Source organism: Alternaria arborescens (assembly GCF_004154835.1).
Source record: "Alternaria arborescens strain FERA 675 chromosome Unknown contig_43, whole genome shotgun sequence".
Classification (NCBI taxonomy): Eukaryota; Fungi; Ascomycota; class Dothideomycetes; order Pleosporales; family Pleosporaceae; genus Alternaria; species Alternaria arborescens.
In genome coordinates, this window is record NW_021167898.1 from 137,215 (window position 1) to 151,490 (window position 14,276).

The following is a 14,276-nucleotide window of genomic DNA, read 5'->3' on the forward strand; positions in this document are numbered from 1 at the left end:
TCTTCGTGCTGTGTTTCACCAAGACACAGCGCTCAAGAGGATGCGCGGCGCAAAAGACAAACTGCGTGTGGGCCTCTGATACGCGGGCCAGAACCCGCCAATGGTGTCAAGCCATTCGTGGTAGGGTGACTAAATTCGCGGGCGGATTTACCGCATCCCAATGAACATCGAGATCTTTTAGCGCCGGTTATAACAGCATCGATATTTCAGAACCCCATCTTAAAAGATCGATGGGCACCTGAGTACTTTTTGGATCCTCAAAAAGAAAAGAAAGTTAGATACCCATACCCATAAATTCTCATTCTTCGCGGTCTTTTGTGTAACAAACAATCTTTGGAACCCCTGTCTCTTCTTCTTCCTTTTTTTTCCCCTGCAAGAGATGACAACGGGCATGGCTCGTCCCCTCAGACCACTCCGTCCTGCTGCCACTCGTCCGCACAACGAGCCGCTCCCTCCCCAACCCCGTGACCGCGTCCCCTCCGCATGCGACCAATGCCGCACACGGAAGATAAAATGTAACGGCGAAAGACCTACATGCCTAGAATGTACAAAGCGCTCCACCTCCTGCCACTACGCCACGCAGTCAACGGAAACACAGAACCAGGCCATAAAGCGCAAGTTCAAATTATTGCAGGCCGAAAACGAGGCATACACCGAGCTCTTCGAGTTGATTAAGACGAGTTCGGATAATGAGAGTCAGGGGTTGATGCGGAGGGTTAAAATGGGGGGTGAAGTTGAAGATGTGTTGAAGAGAATTAAAGAGGCAGATTTACTTATTCAGTCGAGTCCGAGAGTGGACGACGGGACTAGATTGCAGTATGCGTTGCCGAGTTTGGCAAGTGTGGTACCGAGGAAGCGCATGTTCATGCCTGATAATCCTTATTTTGCTTCGTCGTCGGGGTCTCAGGCGGAGTCTTATCATAGGAAGGGTTTAGAGTCGAGCGATGCAGCAGCGCAGTACCCAAGTCCGCCCGTGTAGTCGCTGTGTGGCGATAGTTTGGACCAAGACAATTCCAGAAAATCGCGAGACTGGAGTGAACGTCAGGCATCCAGAAGGAGCCCGAACACCGGATCCCCCTAGAAGTGGTTCTTCCACGCACCGCATGTTGCGAACATCCAGTCGCTCGACGTTACCGGTCAGAAGCAGACTACCTAGTAAAGCTGTGGTAGAACAACAGGATAGCTGCTCGTTCCGTAAGTCTTTTTGTCTTCGGTTTTGGATCGACTGACAGTTTCAGCACACTCACAAGAAGCAAAGCTGCTCGGCGAGCGTGTGGTGTTGTATCGAGATACGATGTCATGTAATGAAGAGTGCCATTGCATATGATACATTATCCCAGCTGATATAAGCATGTCCTGGAGAGAGGTAATGCAAAGACTGGAGAAGTGAAAGGATATCTTGTTGTTCAAGGAAAGCATGGCTTCAGTCCTTACTTCTCCCTGATTTGCAAACATTATACATTCTACTTGTCGAAGCATTATTCATTTTCCCGTCACACTCTCCCACAAAATGATCTCGACAGCCACTTGTTCTCAATAGTTTGGTATCATTACGCAGGGTTGTAGTACAAGGACCTTCCCCCGTCCCCTCCCAGAAGAGCTCTACTGCTAGACAGTAACAGTACGTTGGATGAGGGACCAGCTCACATCTCGTACCGCACCATGGCAGGTGTAGCCGAATCCACGGGTTTTTCCTGGGGTGGGCCTTCCCATGTGTTGAAGCCTTGCGCAGGTGTCTGCCGCCCCACCTCTACTGGTGACTTAGGCGGCGCTTCGTACATGTTCGCACCGTAATGACCACCGTAACCGTTGTTATGATATTTGTACTGTTCAGTCTGGATAGCGGGGAGTTCGTGAATTCGGGCATTTCGCTTTTTCTGTCGGCGGAATAGTAGCCAACCTACTACGAGCCCAATAATGAGGGCGACTGGGATCCCTACGCCGAGTCCGATTTTGGCACCGAGGGGGAAGCCGTCTGAAGGATTCTCCTGGTTGGAAAGGTCTGGCGCGTTCGTGCCAATGCTGGCTGGGTTGCTCACTGACGGTGCACTTGTTTCGGCACTTGGTGTCTTGGAGCCTGTTGGTGTTGTGGTCGCTGCTGCAGTGGACGCTTCACTCGATGTTGTTGTGGAGGAGCTCACTGAAGACGATGATGGGGTAGCTTCTTCAACCTGGTTCGACTCGATGTAGAAGTAGTGGCTGTTTGAGTCCGATGGGCCCTTTCCTTCTTGGAAGACACTGAGATAGAACAATCTTGACAGTGTAAGATTCTTCCTCGTTCCGACAAGCCAGTTGTATTTCGTGATGTCTAAGGCGTTCTCTAATCTCGAAAGTTAGCATGTATACGAGTAGATCTAGAGAGAGGAGTGATTTGTCTTACGGGTGAGATACTCCATGTCTCCAAACCACATTCCATCTGTTTCATTCTGCTGGTAAAGACATAACGAAACAGCACCTCCTTCTTCGCCTGGAGTCCAGACAACGTTGACTAGATCACCGACCGTATACTTGGGGCTATTGCTCATGTCGCCAACAGTCCCAAAGGGCGGCGGGTTAATAAACTCCATGAGACCAGACACGCATGTAAGCAGTCCAGTGACCAGGATACATGCCTCAAGGCGAGCCATAGCAAAAGAAAGAATCGACTTCGAAGATTGAACGGGTATGGTTCGATGTCGTATTGCGGCAGCAGAAGCAGTAGTGAGATGCAAGGCAGAACGACAAGCGGCGCGCGGAGATGGATGAACGCTGGACGACAACACGGGTCCTGCCGCTTTACGAGGAGGTTGGTCGCTGTTGATGTGGGCTCACATACCTAGGCACTTCATTCCTTGCACCGTTTGCTTGGTGCCATGGCAAAATGCATGAGAGTGGCACAGCAGCGCTTCCCCCACGAGGCGCTTACTATACAAGGATATTTTAATGCTCATCTCGCTTTCCAGGCTGAAGGATCGGTGTAAAGGATTTGAACAGTGAGCGTTGAGCTCAACTTGAAACACGAGGTTGTACAATAAGCCTTACCCAGAGTTCATGCTCATGCTGTCAACCCGCAACCAGGGCTGTCTTCTGCTTCTCAGATGAAGATACGCCCTTGCATATCGTTGCGGCTCATGTGCCCTCCCCTTACAAGATAGGTGGCCGTGCGGATGTTTCTCGGGGCAGTTCCAAGGACGGGCATGAAAACTCCCATTACTACTACAATTCCGCCTAATACAGACAGAACAGGTACCAAATTTGGGCACGCAGACTGTCCTTTTTCCCGATGCGGAGCAGAAGCGTTTACCTGAGACAAGGATTTATTGAATAAACACCCCAGGTAAACGTGTTGTCAAAAGTAGGCCCGGTCGCTTGATACTTGTCTGCGTAGGAATGGGTGCTGCCGTGTCAATGTCACACGCGATCCACAGATACCTGTGATACCTGGCTCTTGCGTGTGATAGCTGGTGCTTGCACATGCAGGGGCCAGGCGCTAACAGTGAAATGCGCGCCTGCGATTAGAAGCAGTCTAGCGCTACCAGGGGGGTCATCAATTAGGCGCCGCAATCAACGAGTAAAGGAGTTTCCAGTGGAGCAAATTGAGAATGCACAAGGCAGATACCGGATATCCCGCGGCGCGCTTGGCTATCGGTCTTATATGGGTTAATCGTTCGCGACTGAAGGAGACAAGTAAACGTATTGTGATTTCCGCGCTCTTTCCGTTTCCTCCACCCAGTCCCTCATTCAAACCTCCACCATGCTGTCGCCGCCGAAACAGTTGTCTAAGTTCTTCAATTACCATACTTTAATCGCGCTCTGCTTAATAGCGCTGTTCTATCATTTCTTTTCCATACAAGGCCGCTTCATCGCCCGTGCGCCGGGAGCTTCCGCTGTCATCAGTAGTGGCATCCCCAAACTTATTTGGTACAAGCTGGGCCCCAATGGTCTCTCAGAAGAGACACGAAACTGGACCGCCAGCTGTATTAACAATAATCCCGGATACAAAGCGCACTTTTTAACGGACGACGACGGCGACGACTACGTCCGCAAGACCTTCTCGGAATCGCGCCCAGACATCGTCGAAAGTTACCTCGCACTACCCGTTCCCATCTACAAAGCCGACTTTCTGCGCTACGTATTACTATGGAACGAAGGCGGAATTTGGTCTGACCTAGACGTTTCATGCGAAGAAAATGTACAAATCGACAAATGGGTGCCGGAGATATACAAAGACAAGGCAAACCTCGTGGTGGGGTGGGAATTCGACCAAGGATGGCCGGGCCAATACGTCCGGCAGTTCGCTAGCTGGACTATAATGGCTGCACCACGATCAGCGCACATGATGCAGGTCATTGACGATATCCTTCAGACATTGCATGAGAAGACAGCCGAACACAACGTCGGAATCGAAAGCGCTACATTAGACATTATGGGCGATGTCGTTGATTTCACGGGTCCACGACGCTTGACGCGCAGTGTATACACAAGCTTGGGCAACCAGCTTAATAGAACCATTGACGCGCGCGATATGATGGAGCTTGTGCGACCGAAGCTGATCGGTGATGTTCTGGTTATGCCAGGTCGTTCGTTCGCAGCGTCCGCCAACAACTACAAACCAGAAGAAGAGCAACTCCTACCGCCACAGCTGGTGACCCACCATTACGCCGGCACTTGGAAGAACAAGGAAGGGGGTGAAAAAAGGAAGGATACGCCTTGACTGTACCAACAATCAGATTGAAGCGGAAATTTATAACCTTTCCTTATGACCCACGGAATCCACCTCAGGGAGCTGTGACGGTGCAATGAACCGGCGCTCAAGGTCAACATCACGATGATTGGACAATGCGACGAAGAGTACAGCCTGGAGTCGAGTGGTATGCAAGAGGTACATAAACATGGAGGAGACTTTTTTACATGCTCCTTTCATGGTCATGAAAGTAGTAGCTAAGCGCTACAACAAGTCCGGGACGGCGATACATGCATTTTGCGCTTACTGCGGATGCATTGGCCCTGTAGATTCTCCGGTAGCGGTGCTTAGGCGTTCACATCACTTCTCACTTCATGTGGCACAGCCGCATTTCCCAAAACGGGCCGCGCACCCTATGGCAATTCTTACCCCTGTTCTGAGAGCAGAAAAAGCCAAATTTTCGGACAGTGGAAGAAGTACGAGCTCTGGGTGAGGCGGATTCAATCTTTTCCATCTAGTTGACTTGCGGGTTCATGGCCGCAATAGGTATACCCTGAGGTTTCAGCCAGCGATACGAAAAGTACAAAGAAATTCCGTTTCATAAACCACATCATGGGAATGCGCTACAACCGCCTCTTGATCTGTTACACTGTGGGATTGGCTAGCATGTACGAGGACTCAAGTACATTTACTCAAACCCAACGTCACTTTCTCATCCAGCTTCTGGCTTATGATTTCATCAAATGTCTCCTTTCCTTGGCCGATCGTTCATCGGTTGTTATTATGCTTGAGTGCATTCTCTCTAATACTGAGGCCAACCCGTTTTGCCATGGCTCGTCCGGCCGCATATGCTTTGCTCACTACGGTCTTTGCACGTGCGATTAGTGCCAGTTTGGAATTCGTCAGTCCACAACCTTACAATGCAGACGACAACATTAGCGACTTTCGAACATACAAGAAAGGTCAAAGTATGATGATATTATGGTCTGGAGGCGACCCATTGGAGAATGTCTCCATATCACTCGTTCAACAAGACTTTCATAACTTAGTGTATCCAGAAGCGCTGCAGGGTATACATTTCTTAGCTCCATAATAGATGGAACACCAGCTGACTTTTGGTATCAGTGAACTTGGCAGGTGTGACAGGATTTGAATGGCTCGTAGACACGGACAGAAATCTTACAGATTCGAACTTATTCTCACTCGCTATTACTGAAGGAAGGACCCAGAGCTCAGCCAGCCAATACTTCTTCATCGAGGAGGATTCCGGTGAAGGGAGCGATTCTGACTTGTCGTGGTCTTCGGAAATATCTCCTACAGCAACGTCAAACGGCGCATCGACTGTAACAAGGACGACAGCCTCAAACTCAGCATTCGAGTCAACACTGGAGTCGACATGGAGCTCAACACAACACGAAACAGTGTCGACATTACACAAGACACAGTCCTCAACGAGAATTCCAGTATCAACAAGCTCAGACTTGCCGACCAACGAAACAAACGGACCTGGCCGCCCCACCGAATGGATCATAAATGACGGCTTCCCGCTGGGAGCGAAGCTTGGTCTCGGTATAGGGATACCCATAGCTATTGTCCTCGGGCTTTTAGCTGGATGGCTGATCTTCCGTCGTCAAAAGAGAGATGTTGCGGCGCACCAGCTACCCACTAGTGTGAATGAACAACTTGAGCCCGAAAGAGGTCGTCACAATCGTAGCATAGACAGGCATGAAGCGCCAGACCAAGGTCTTCACGAAGCGGCAGCTACTCATGTCCACGAAGCACCCCCAAACCAACTCCTGGAAATAGGACAGTCAGAGGAGCAGGGTTTATCGAAACGGAGAAGCGAGGTAGAGGACGATTCTACGCTTGAGTCGGTACGGTATGAGATGGATGCCGGCTCTCCCATTGAAGCTTACAACCAAACTGTCAACTAAGGCGGATAGTTTGCTAAGACTGATATTTGACGTAACAATCTTGTAAGATCAAGCATTGGAAGCGATCAATGTAGTCTTCGAATACACACCACGTTCATAACATAACGCTTCACTTCTTCTCATCAAAAGTGCCCATCCCGAATCAACTCGGTCATCACAATAATGCATCAACGCATCGGATCCACAAAACAGCAGAAAAATTGCTGCTCTCTTTAGACAAAAAGAATTGAATCAGGTGTGACCTCGAGGCGATTTGAACGCCTAACCTTCAGGAAGCTCCAGGTGGTACTGGAATCTGACGCGCTACCATTGCGCCACGAAGCCTGATTGGATACTCAGTCATCACACTTTGAATAGTAACATCCACGATCCTTCTGAAGCCCTGTTGCTTTGAGAGTTTCTATATTCCAAAAAGTCTCCAAGTCAATTATGGCTAGACTTGGCATTGAAAGTCTGACTCTTCTTAGGAGATGCCACACGTCCGCTCATAGATTCACACCAGAGCAGTGGATTATATGTGTAATCTCACCTCCAAGATAGTCACGCATAGGCCACAGACCCCATTTCCGTTTCTATCTGCATTACAACGACCTCTAGTTTAGTTGGACTTGAGGAGAGAGCATGCGTCGCGCACGCACTACTTCTTCTGAGTATATACTAAAGAGCCTCAAATCCCGCATCTCTAAAGTGTGCTCTTCGATTCCATACGCTTGGAGGCCCACCTCGACCGATACAGAGGAAGGCGGTTGGTGCTGACTGAGCCCCACCGACACGTGACGTCCGCGCATTTTTTGCAAAAAAAACCGAATTCCTCACTTAACACCACCACAATCGCGACACTCACGACGACCTGTGCAACTGCAAAAATGCATCGGCCGGGAATCGAACCCGGGGCTAGCCGAAACTGTCCTGTGAAGGATGGCAACGGCTAATTTTACCACTAAACCACCGATGCGAGGTTTGAAACAGCTGAGATGGCTGATTTGATGGAAGTGTTAGCCTAGCCAGGGGTATAAATACTCTTGACGCGCCACAGAACTACCAACATTCGTGTGTCGAATGCAGCCTACATCCACCAGCAGGAGTGGAAGCACCACCAATGGGCGCGGGAGATTGATCTCGTCGTGCTCCGCGTGACTGGCATGTCGCATGATATCGGCGACGCAAGATATCAGACTAGTGAAGAAAGCGGAGTCAACACCACCCGTTGGTTCAATTCCTCAGTGTTCTAGATCGCCAATCTTATATCTGACGACAGGATACCTATCTCGTTTACCAAGGAGATGATCAATGAAGCATATGCCAGGGCCTTCGCGGAGCATATCCTGCCTTGCGTATCGTACAGGACGCAGATCATCTTGACGATCTTGGGGCTGTGGGTATGAGTCGCCCTGTTCGTCCACGGAGCTGTGGATCAAGTCCGGAGGAACGGTTCCCTCGCCAGCGGCGTCAAGCTTATCGAGGCGAGGTTCAGCGAGCATTAGAGGCTGATGAAGACGAAGACTGCGAGAGAGGTTGCAAAGGAGCAGTATAAGTGCATGAAAGAGCACGTCATTTGTAGGTGGGCGGTAGAGGCTGATACGGGTACTGCTCAGGTGGTCGGTATGGGCATGAACGATTGCGTCCAGGACAAACTCGTGCGACTTGAAGACAAACATGTACACTGAAAGAGGCTGCACTACTGCTCTCTCAACGGGGCGAGGCATTTCCAACTTTCTGTAATGTTCAGCGGTTCCTGCGCTTTCGATTTTCCAGATTGTCTGCGCTTGATCAACCGCATAGCCTGCTCGAACAAACCCAACTTCTTTCCTTTCTTTGCCCCACGCTTGACTGTGCCTTTCGGCGTCGCACCATGTAACTCGAGTAGCCTTGTCACCTCCTTTTTATGTCCAGGCGTTACTAACGTATCTGCCAAATGCTCAACAGCATCCAATGCTGGGACAGACATACACCTCCCCTCGTCAGCCTCATGCCCCAGCTCCTCCAAACAAAACCTCAACAACGCCACATCACCGTACAATGCAGCGATGCCTACTAGATTTCCGGTATGGTTGCAGTCCCAATGTTTGGTTTGCGGAAAATGCTCTACGAAGGTTTTAAACACTGGGAGGCCAAATATGGCGGCCTTATCGTGTGGGTACGCGAGGTCTCGTTCGTTGGGAGGCCAATCAGGGTTAGAGCGTAGGATGCGAGAGAGTTCCGCATCGTTTTTGTTAAGGATATCAGATATGATGGTGTCGTCTATAGAAGGCTGTTCGATCTGGTGTGGGGGTGTTGTCATACTGCGTGCTTAGATGAGAGGGAGGGTGGTCGAGTATGTGTTTGCGGTGCAGCTAACATTCCTAGTCTGGTTTGCATGTCCGGATGAGCGCTGTACTACACCGACTACTGCCTGACGTTGTGGACTGAGTACTTCACGTGAGTAGTTTCGCGTGCTTTCAGCTGCTAGAATAATGCCAATCGGCGTTCCGAGCTACGTTCTCACAGCGAGATCAATGTCAATGACATCTGGGCAAGCCACATCTGTGTCAGACCCCGCACTTTGTCGAGGATAATCTAACGATCTAGCGTACACGATTTTGTAGAGTTACTGCAACACGAATGGGGTCACGCTGAGGGCGTCTAGGATAATGGCACGAGGAGTCTACCGATGCATTACAACGTTGTCAGCAACACATTGGGTTGTCGGGTTCATCGCATTTGCCTTACTCGGATTTCGCGTTGTGCCAAAAATAGGCGTGTAGGGGTCATGATCGCTTCCAGCCGATAGGGCGACCATGCTAACTCCTCTAGGCCTACGGGACCCCACATCAAATGACAGTAGATTCATGCCTGGAAGGCCTAACCCAGCGCACGACTTGCAAAATTACCGGAAACGCGCTCGTATCATTAGCAGCTAATGAATAGTGCTGTAGAAGCTCGGGATGGAGATGGGCGAGATACGAAAGTGACAGGTACACAGACGTCATTTCTCCGTGCCGATGAAGAAGCTTCAGGCTGCCCTTCCGACGCCACTAAAACGCCGTCGAGTTTTCCACTGCAACTTCCCCACTAGGCCTTCCATCGGCGTCCGCATTTACCATGTAACGCTATCGTGCACCAGGGTGCTCGCACGAGAATTGATCGTCGGCACGTTAGCAGGAGATGAGATTTGCTTTTCGTCGCGAGCGCAAGGGTTACCGGTCTTTGCATGGTAAGCTCGTGTTAGGACCAGAGTGGCACACCAGCAGAGGATCGACACAGGGTATCCTGCCCCGAATCCCGGGTGGATCTAGGGCAGATGAGTTTTCGTTCGTGTTGAGTGGATCGAGGGAGTATTTATGTGTAGGACGTGCGGCTGATGCAGGTACGGGAGTGATGGATGCAGCCAGGGAGGCAAATGTCTCGTATTGGTCGTGGTCTTAAGAAGATAATCTTCCCTGTGTACGACATTTGTCTACCTACCTTGGCAAGTCTTTGATCGTTCCTGCCGTTCAGTCAGCAGGCGCTATTACATCCGGTCGTTGCTTATCTACGACTAACTCCCCTGGTCAACTTGAGACGGAAGTGACATCTCACTCTATACACTCACCATGAAGTTTCTCGTTTCCCTCACAGCAGGTTTGCTGTCCATCGGCCTGGCCTCCGCCTCACCAGCTGCACCGCTCAACAAGAGAGCTGTATCGACTGACGGAAGCTGCGGAGGAACAAAAGGCTTCACTTGCAAGGGCTCTTCGTTCGGAAACTGCTGTTCGCAGTACGGGTGGTGCGGAAGTTCCGTCGACCACTGCGGTGCCAGCTGTAACTCAGCATTTGGCACATGTACTGGCACTACTACATCAAAAGCAACTTCAGTAACGGTCAAGCCCTCTTCGACAAAGGTTGCTCCAGCTCCTTCCTCTACGCCCACCAAGAAAGTATCACCAGATGCAACATGTGGTGGCGCCAATGGCTACACATGTCTGGGTTTCGCTGAAGGCAACTGCTGCAGTGCGAACGGATGGTGTGGTTCGACATCCGCATACGTGAGTATTTGAAACGCATACCATAACTGGACGTATACTGACTCTGACAGTGTGGAAGCGGTTGCCAGTCTGGCTTTGGAAACTGCGGCAGCAACACCGGCTCAGGATCCAGCACAATCAAAAGCAGCGCTAGCAAGACTTCCTCAACAACCCCATCATCAACAGCATCTGGATCTGCTCTCCAATGCTTGAATGGAAAGAATGTTCCTTACAAGATGACCTCAGATGCTGAGTACTCTGAGCTTTCAGAGCCTTACAACCTGCGCGTTCCCTTCAAGCCAGCTGTCATCGTTCTTCCGACCACCAACCAGCACGTTCAGGATGCAGTCGTATGCGGTGCCCAAGCCGGTCTCAAGATCCAGGCCAAGTCAGGTGGACACTCGTATGCAAGCTTTAGCTCCGGTGGCAAGGATGGCGCCATGCAGATCAACCTCCAGTCGTTCCAGACTATCGAGCTTGACAAGAGCTCCGGCGTTGCTACAGTTGGCGGAGGAGTTCGTCTCGGCAACCTCGGTGACGGCATCTACACCCAAGGCAATGCTGCCGTAGCCCAGGGTACCTGCCCTGGTGTTGGTATTGGAGGCCACTACACACACGGAGGTTACGGCCATACATCGCGCAACTGGGGACTGGCCATGGACCAGGTCATTGGAGCCGACATCGTTCTCGCCAACGGAACCCTCATCAAAGCCTCGTCAACACAATCCCCCGACATCTTCTGGGCTATCAAGGGCGCAGCTGAGTCCTTTGGCGTCGTGACAAAGTTCTACCTCCAGACACGCGCCGCGCCCGCTAGCATCACATACTTCCAGTTCGCTTTCACTGGAATCCAAAACTCTAAGAGCGTCTGGACCAACACCTTCTTGCACATCCAGGACGTCGCGAAGAATGCTTCCGTCGTCGACAACCGCGTCTCCTTCGGCATCTACCTCGACAACTACGGCTCCTACAGCCTGTCCGGCGCCTTCTTTGGATCGGTCTCGGAATTCAACACCAAGGTCCGACCCGAGCTGCTCCGCACTCTGCCCACCGCCGAAGCAACCGTCGAGTCCATGGCCTGGTACGACTACATGGTCAAAGTGTCTGGCAAAACCAGTATCAAAGAACCCCTCACCGGCTACGACGAGCACGAAGACTTCTTCGCCAAGTCAGTCACAGTCCCTGAATCTAGCGGTCTGACATCAAACGCCCTCAACGCACTGTACGATTACCTCAAGACAGCCGGCTCGACAGAATACTACATCATCATCAACCTGTACGGCGGTCCCGGATCAGCGATTAACAGCAAAAACACTGATTTCGCGGCTTACGTCGACCGTGATAGTCTGTGGGTGCTACAGAATTACGGTTATGGAGGCGCGTCGATAAACTTTATCAACGGCATCAACAGTGCTATTATCAATGCGCAGCCGCAGACGAGCTTTGGCGCGTACTTGAACTACGTAGACCCGAGTTACGATGCCGCGACTGCGCATAAATTGTACTATGGCGATGCGGTGTACAGCAGGTTGGCCGCGTTGAAGCAAAAGGTTGATCCGGCACAAGTGTTCTGGAACCCGCAGGCTATTGGTGCGTAAGGATTGGTCAGTTGGGCTTGTGTCAATGGTGTTTATGGGCGTTTTTTTTTGGACAGTAGTTGGAAGAGCTCCTCTTGTACATGTCGGATGATTTACAACTACTTTACTGTAGTAACTATAATGATACCTCTTGTTTCGACAGATTGAAGAACAGTGGCTTACCGGACATTTTGTGATTCGAGTGTAGTGGCTGAAGTACTGGAAGCAGGTATCAAACGCAATGAACTAATGTGGCGCTCAGAATCGGTCTTATGCAAGAGTTCTGTGACTGAGTTTGTGTTGTATCCTATATCTGACATGTGCAGTGTACGTGCGAGCGGATGCGATCGACACGGCATTCAACAAGCACTCCAGACAGGTGTTGTATCCACACATAGCCGCCTGTCACTTTGGCTACTGGGCCTCGAGGTTTGACCACCTCAAGGTCTGCAACTTGCATGCCCAGCCGAGCAGTGATATCTCTACCACGGCTCCGCGTCTCTCCGCGCATAGCCTGCGAAGGGTATATATCCTCTTGCACACTGATACACTCGTCGCGACCTGGACTCTTGGCACGATGCTGTGCTCTTCGTGGTTTTTATAACAAAATCGTGAACAGAACACATGGTCACCCACCCGCCGTCTTACTCCTCTCACCACCTTCGACCAGCTCTTCCTCTCCCCGCAATTCTGCCCCCTCTTCGCTACCACCCACACCCACACCCACACCCTCCACGCCTTCCCCTTCTCCCTCTTCTCCCTCTTCTCCCTCTTTCCCCTCTGCAAGCTTCCTATACTTCCTCCTCGCCTTCTTAGCACTACTAGCCTTCTTTTTACTCTTCTCCCTCGCCTTGACCCTCGTCCGCGCACCCTCGCCCAACTCCATCTCCTCAATCCGATCCTGCAGTATCCTCCTCGCCATCTTCCTGTTGATCTCTCTGGACCGTGTGTCCTGGTATTTGACTACGATGCCAGTGGGTATGTGTTTGAGTTGGACAGCAGAAGACGTCTTGTTGATCTTTTGGCCGCCGGGGCCTGAGCCTTTGAGGAAGTTTTCAATGAGGTCGGTGTCGAGGAGGGGGGTGCGCGGAGGCAAGGATTTGCCGTTGAGGAGAGTAGTGGTGGTGGAGAGGTAGGCGCATTGGATGGGGTTGGTGGTGCTGGGGAGAGATGTGGCGGTGGTGAGGCGGGCGAGAGCCCTGATGGAGAGGAGGCGCATCGCGGAGTTTGGTTAAACTAGGGTTGCAGACGATTTGGGTGCTGCGCCATCCGCGATGGAATTAGCATTGGGATTGTCCGTTGGTACAAAGTGGGTTGTTGGAAACTTCGAGTATTGTTTCGCTGGTTATCGATTCGCGCGTCATAAGGCTCTCGTCCGGAGCAATGCAATTAATCGCAATCCCTGCTCCGAATCCACCGGTCCCTGAACTCCTCACACCGCGCGCGCGCCCAAATCATCATTACACGACTCTACAGCAGCAATACCCTCATACAAGCTTTTTTTTGTGCGCACACAAAGCATTCCTCTACGAATTCGCAAGTCTATGCTTGATACTACCGTCCTCTTGGCCGCTTTCCTCTTAGCCAGCGCATTCACGCTCCTCCTCGCCGCAATGCTTTACCCATCCGCCCTCCTCCGCTGGTTCCAGCGCAAGAGGTACCAATACGAAGTCACATTCTCACTATACATGTTGACTTCGACCGAGAAGTTCATCTTCAGTACGTTGGCCCCATTGACTTGTTGTCGCACGCAAAACCGCATCTTGTCTTGTTTTCTCGAATGCGGAGATTCACCGCCCCTATCCCCTCTCTCTTTGAAGGCCACACTGCCTCTACACACACATACCCTGCCTTTAGTACATGCTTGCATATTTGAAAAACTAACAATTCCGATAGACTCAGTACTCTTTCTCCTACTCTCCCTGCTCATAATCGCCGCGTCGCTGTACCTCCCCGAACACCTGACTATCATCGCGAACCGCATGTCTTACTATCTTTCTGGCAACCGCGACGCGCTTGCAAATTCCACGCCGAAAGATGTTGGGATGCCGAATGCGCCGTTGGGCGCGGGTGCCATGGGGAATGGGAGGGGCATGATGGAGTTGTAAGGATGGAGTGG

General features: G+C 51.1%; 8 protein-coding genes across 8 annotated transcripts; 4 read left to right on the top strand and 4 right to left on the bottom strand.

Moving 5' to 3' along the window:
* Positions 1-1,643: 1,643 nt before the first annotated feature.
* AA0111_g11093 (hypothetical protein) lies at positions 1,644-2,627 on the bottom strand (the record flags this gene model as incomplete). Its single annotated transcript, XM_028644919.1, has 2 exons — positions 1,644-2,320; positions 2,381-2,627. 2 exons carry the CDS (start codon positions 2,625-2,627, stop codon positions 1,644-1,646), a joined length of 924 nt encoding a protein of 307 aa, XP_028501322.1.
* A 1,106-nt stretch (positions 2,628-3,733) lies between these two features.
* Positions 3,734-4,693, top strand: AA0111_g11094 (hypothetical protein; the record flags this gene model as incomplete). The annotated part of the gene is made up of 1 exon (XM_028644920.1): positions 3,734-4,693. One exon carries the CDS (start codon positions 3,734-3,736, stop codon positions 4,691-4,693), a length of 960 nt encoding a protein of 319 aa, XP_028501327.1.
* A 799-nt stretch (positions 4,694-5,492) lies between these two features.
* On the top strand, positions 5,493-6,597 carry AA0111_g11095 (hypothetical protein; the record flags this gene model as incomplete). Its single annotated transcript, XM_028644921.1, has 2 exons — positions 5,493-5,733; positions 5,789-6,597. The coding sequence occupies 2 exons, from the start codon at positions 5,493-5,495 to the stop codon at positions 6,595-6,597; spliced, it is 1,050 nt and encodes a 349-aa protein (XP_028501328.1).
* A 1,220-nt stretch (positions 6,598-7,817) lies between these two features.
* On the bottom strand, positions 7,818-8,078 carry AA0111_g11096 (hypothetical protein; the record flags this gene model as incomplete). The annotated part of the gene is made up of 1 exon (XM_028644922.1): positions 7,818-8,078. The coding sequence occupies one exon, from the start codon at positions 8,076-8,078 to the stop codon at positions 7,818-7,820; it is 261 nt and encodes an 86-aa protein (XP_028501325.1).
* A 197-nt stretch (positions 8,079-8,275) lies between these two features.
* On the bottom strand, positions 8,276-8,878 carry AA0111_g11097 (hypothetical protein; the record flags this gene model as incomplete). Its single annotated transcript, XM_028644923.1, has 1 exon — positions 8,276-8,878. One exon carries the CDS (start codon positions 8,876-8,878, stop codon positions 8,276-8,278), a length of 603 nt encoding a protein of 200 aa, XP_028501326.1.
* A 1,291-nt stretch (positions 8,879-10,169) lies between these two features.
* AA0111_g11098 (hypothetical protein) lies at positions 10,170-12,178 on the top strand (the record flags this gene model as incomplete). Its single annotated transcript, XM_028644924.1, has 2 exons — positions 10,170-10,601; positions 10,652-12,178. 2 exons carry the CDS (start codon positions 10,170-10,172, stop codon positions 12,176-12,178), a joined length of 1,959 nt encoding a protein of 652 aa, XP_028501329.1.
* A 607-nt stretch (positions 12,179-12,785) lies between these two features.
* On the bottom strand, positions 12,786-13,376 carry AA0111_g11099 (hypothetical protein; the record flags this gene model as incomplete). Its single annotated transcript, XM_028644925.1, has 1 exon — positions 12,786-13,376. The coding sequence occupies one exon, from the start codon at positions 13,374-13,376 to the stop codon at positions 12,786-12,788; it is 591 nt and encodes a 196-aa protein (XP_028501330.1).
* A 394-nt stretch (positions 13,377-13,770) lies between these two features.
* AA0111_g11100 (hypothetical protein) lies at positions 13,771-14,265 on the top strand (the record flags this gene model as incomplete). The annotated part of the gene is made up of 2 exons (XM_028644928.1): positions 13,771-13,876; positions 14,054-14,265. 2 exons carry the CDS (start codon positions 13,771-13,773, stop codon positions 14,263-14,265), a joined length of 318 nt encoding a protein of 105 aa, XP_028501332.1.
* Between the last annotated feature and the right edge of the window lie 11 nt (positions 14,266-14,276).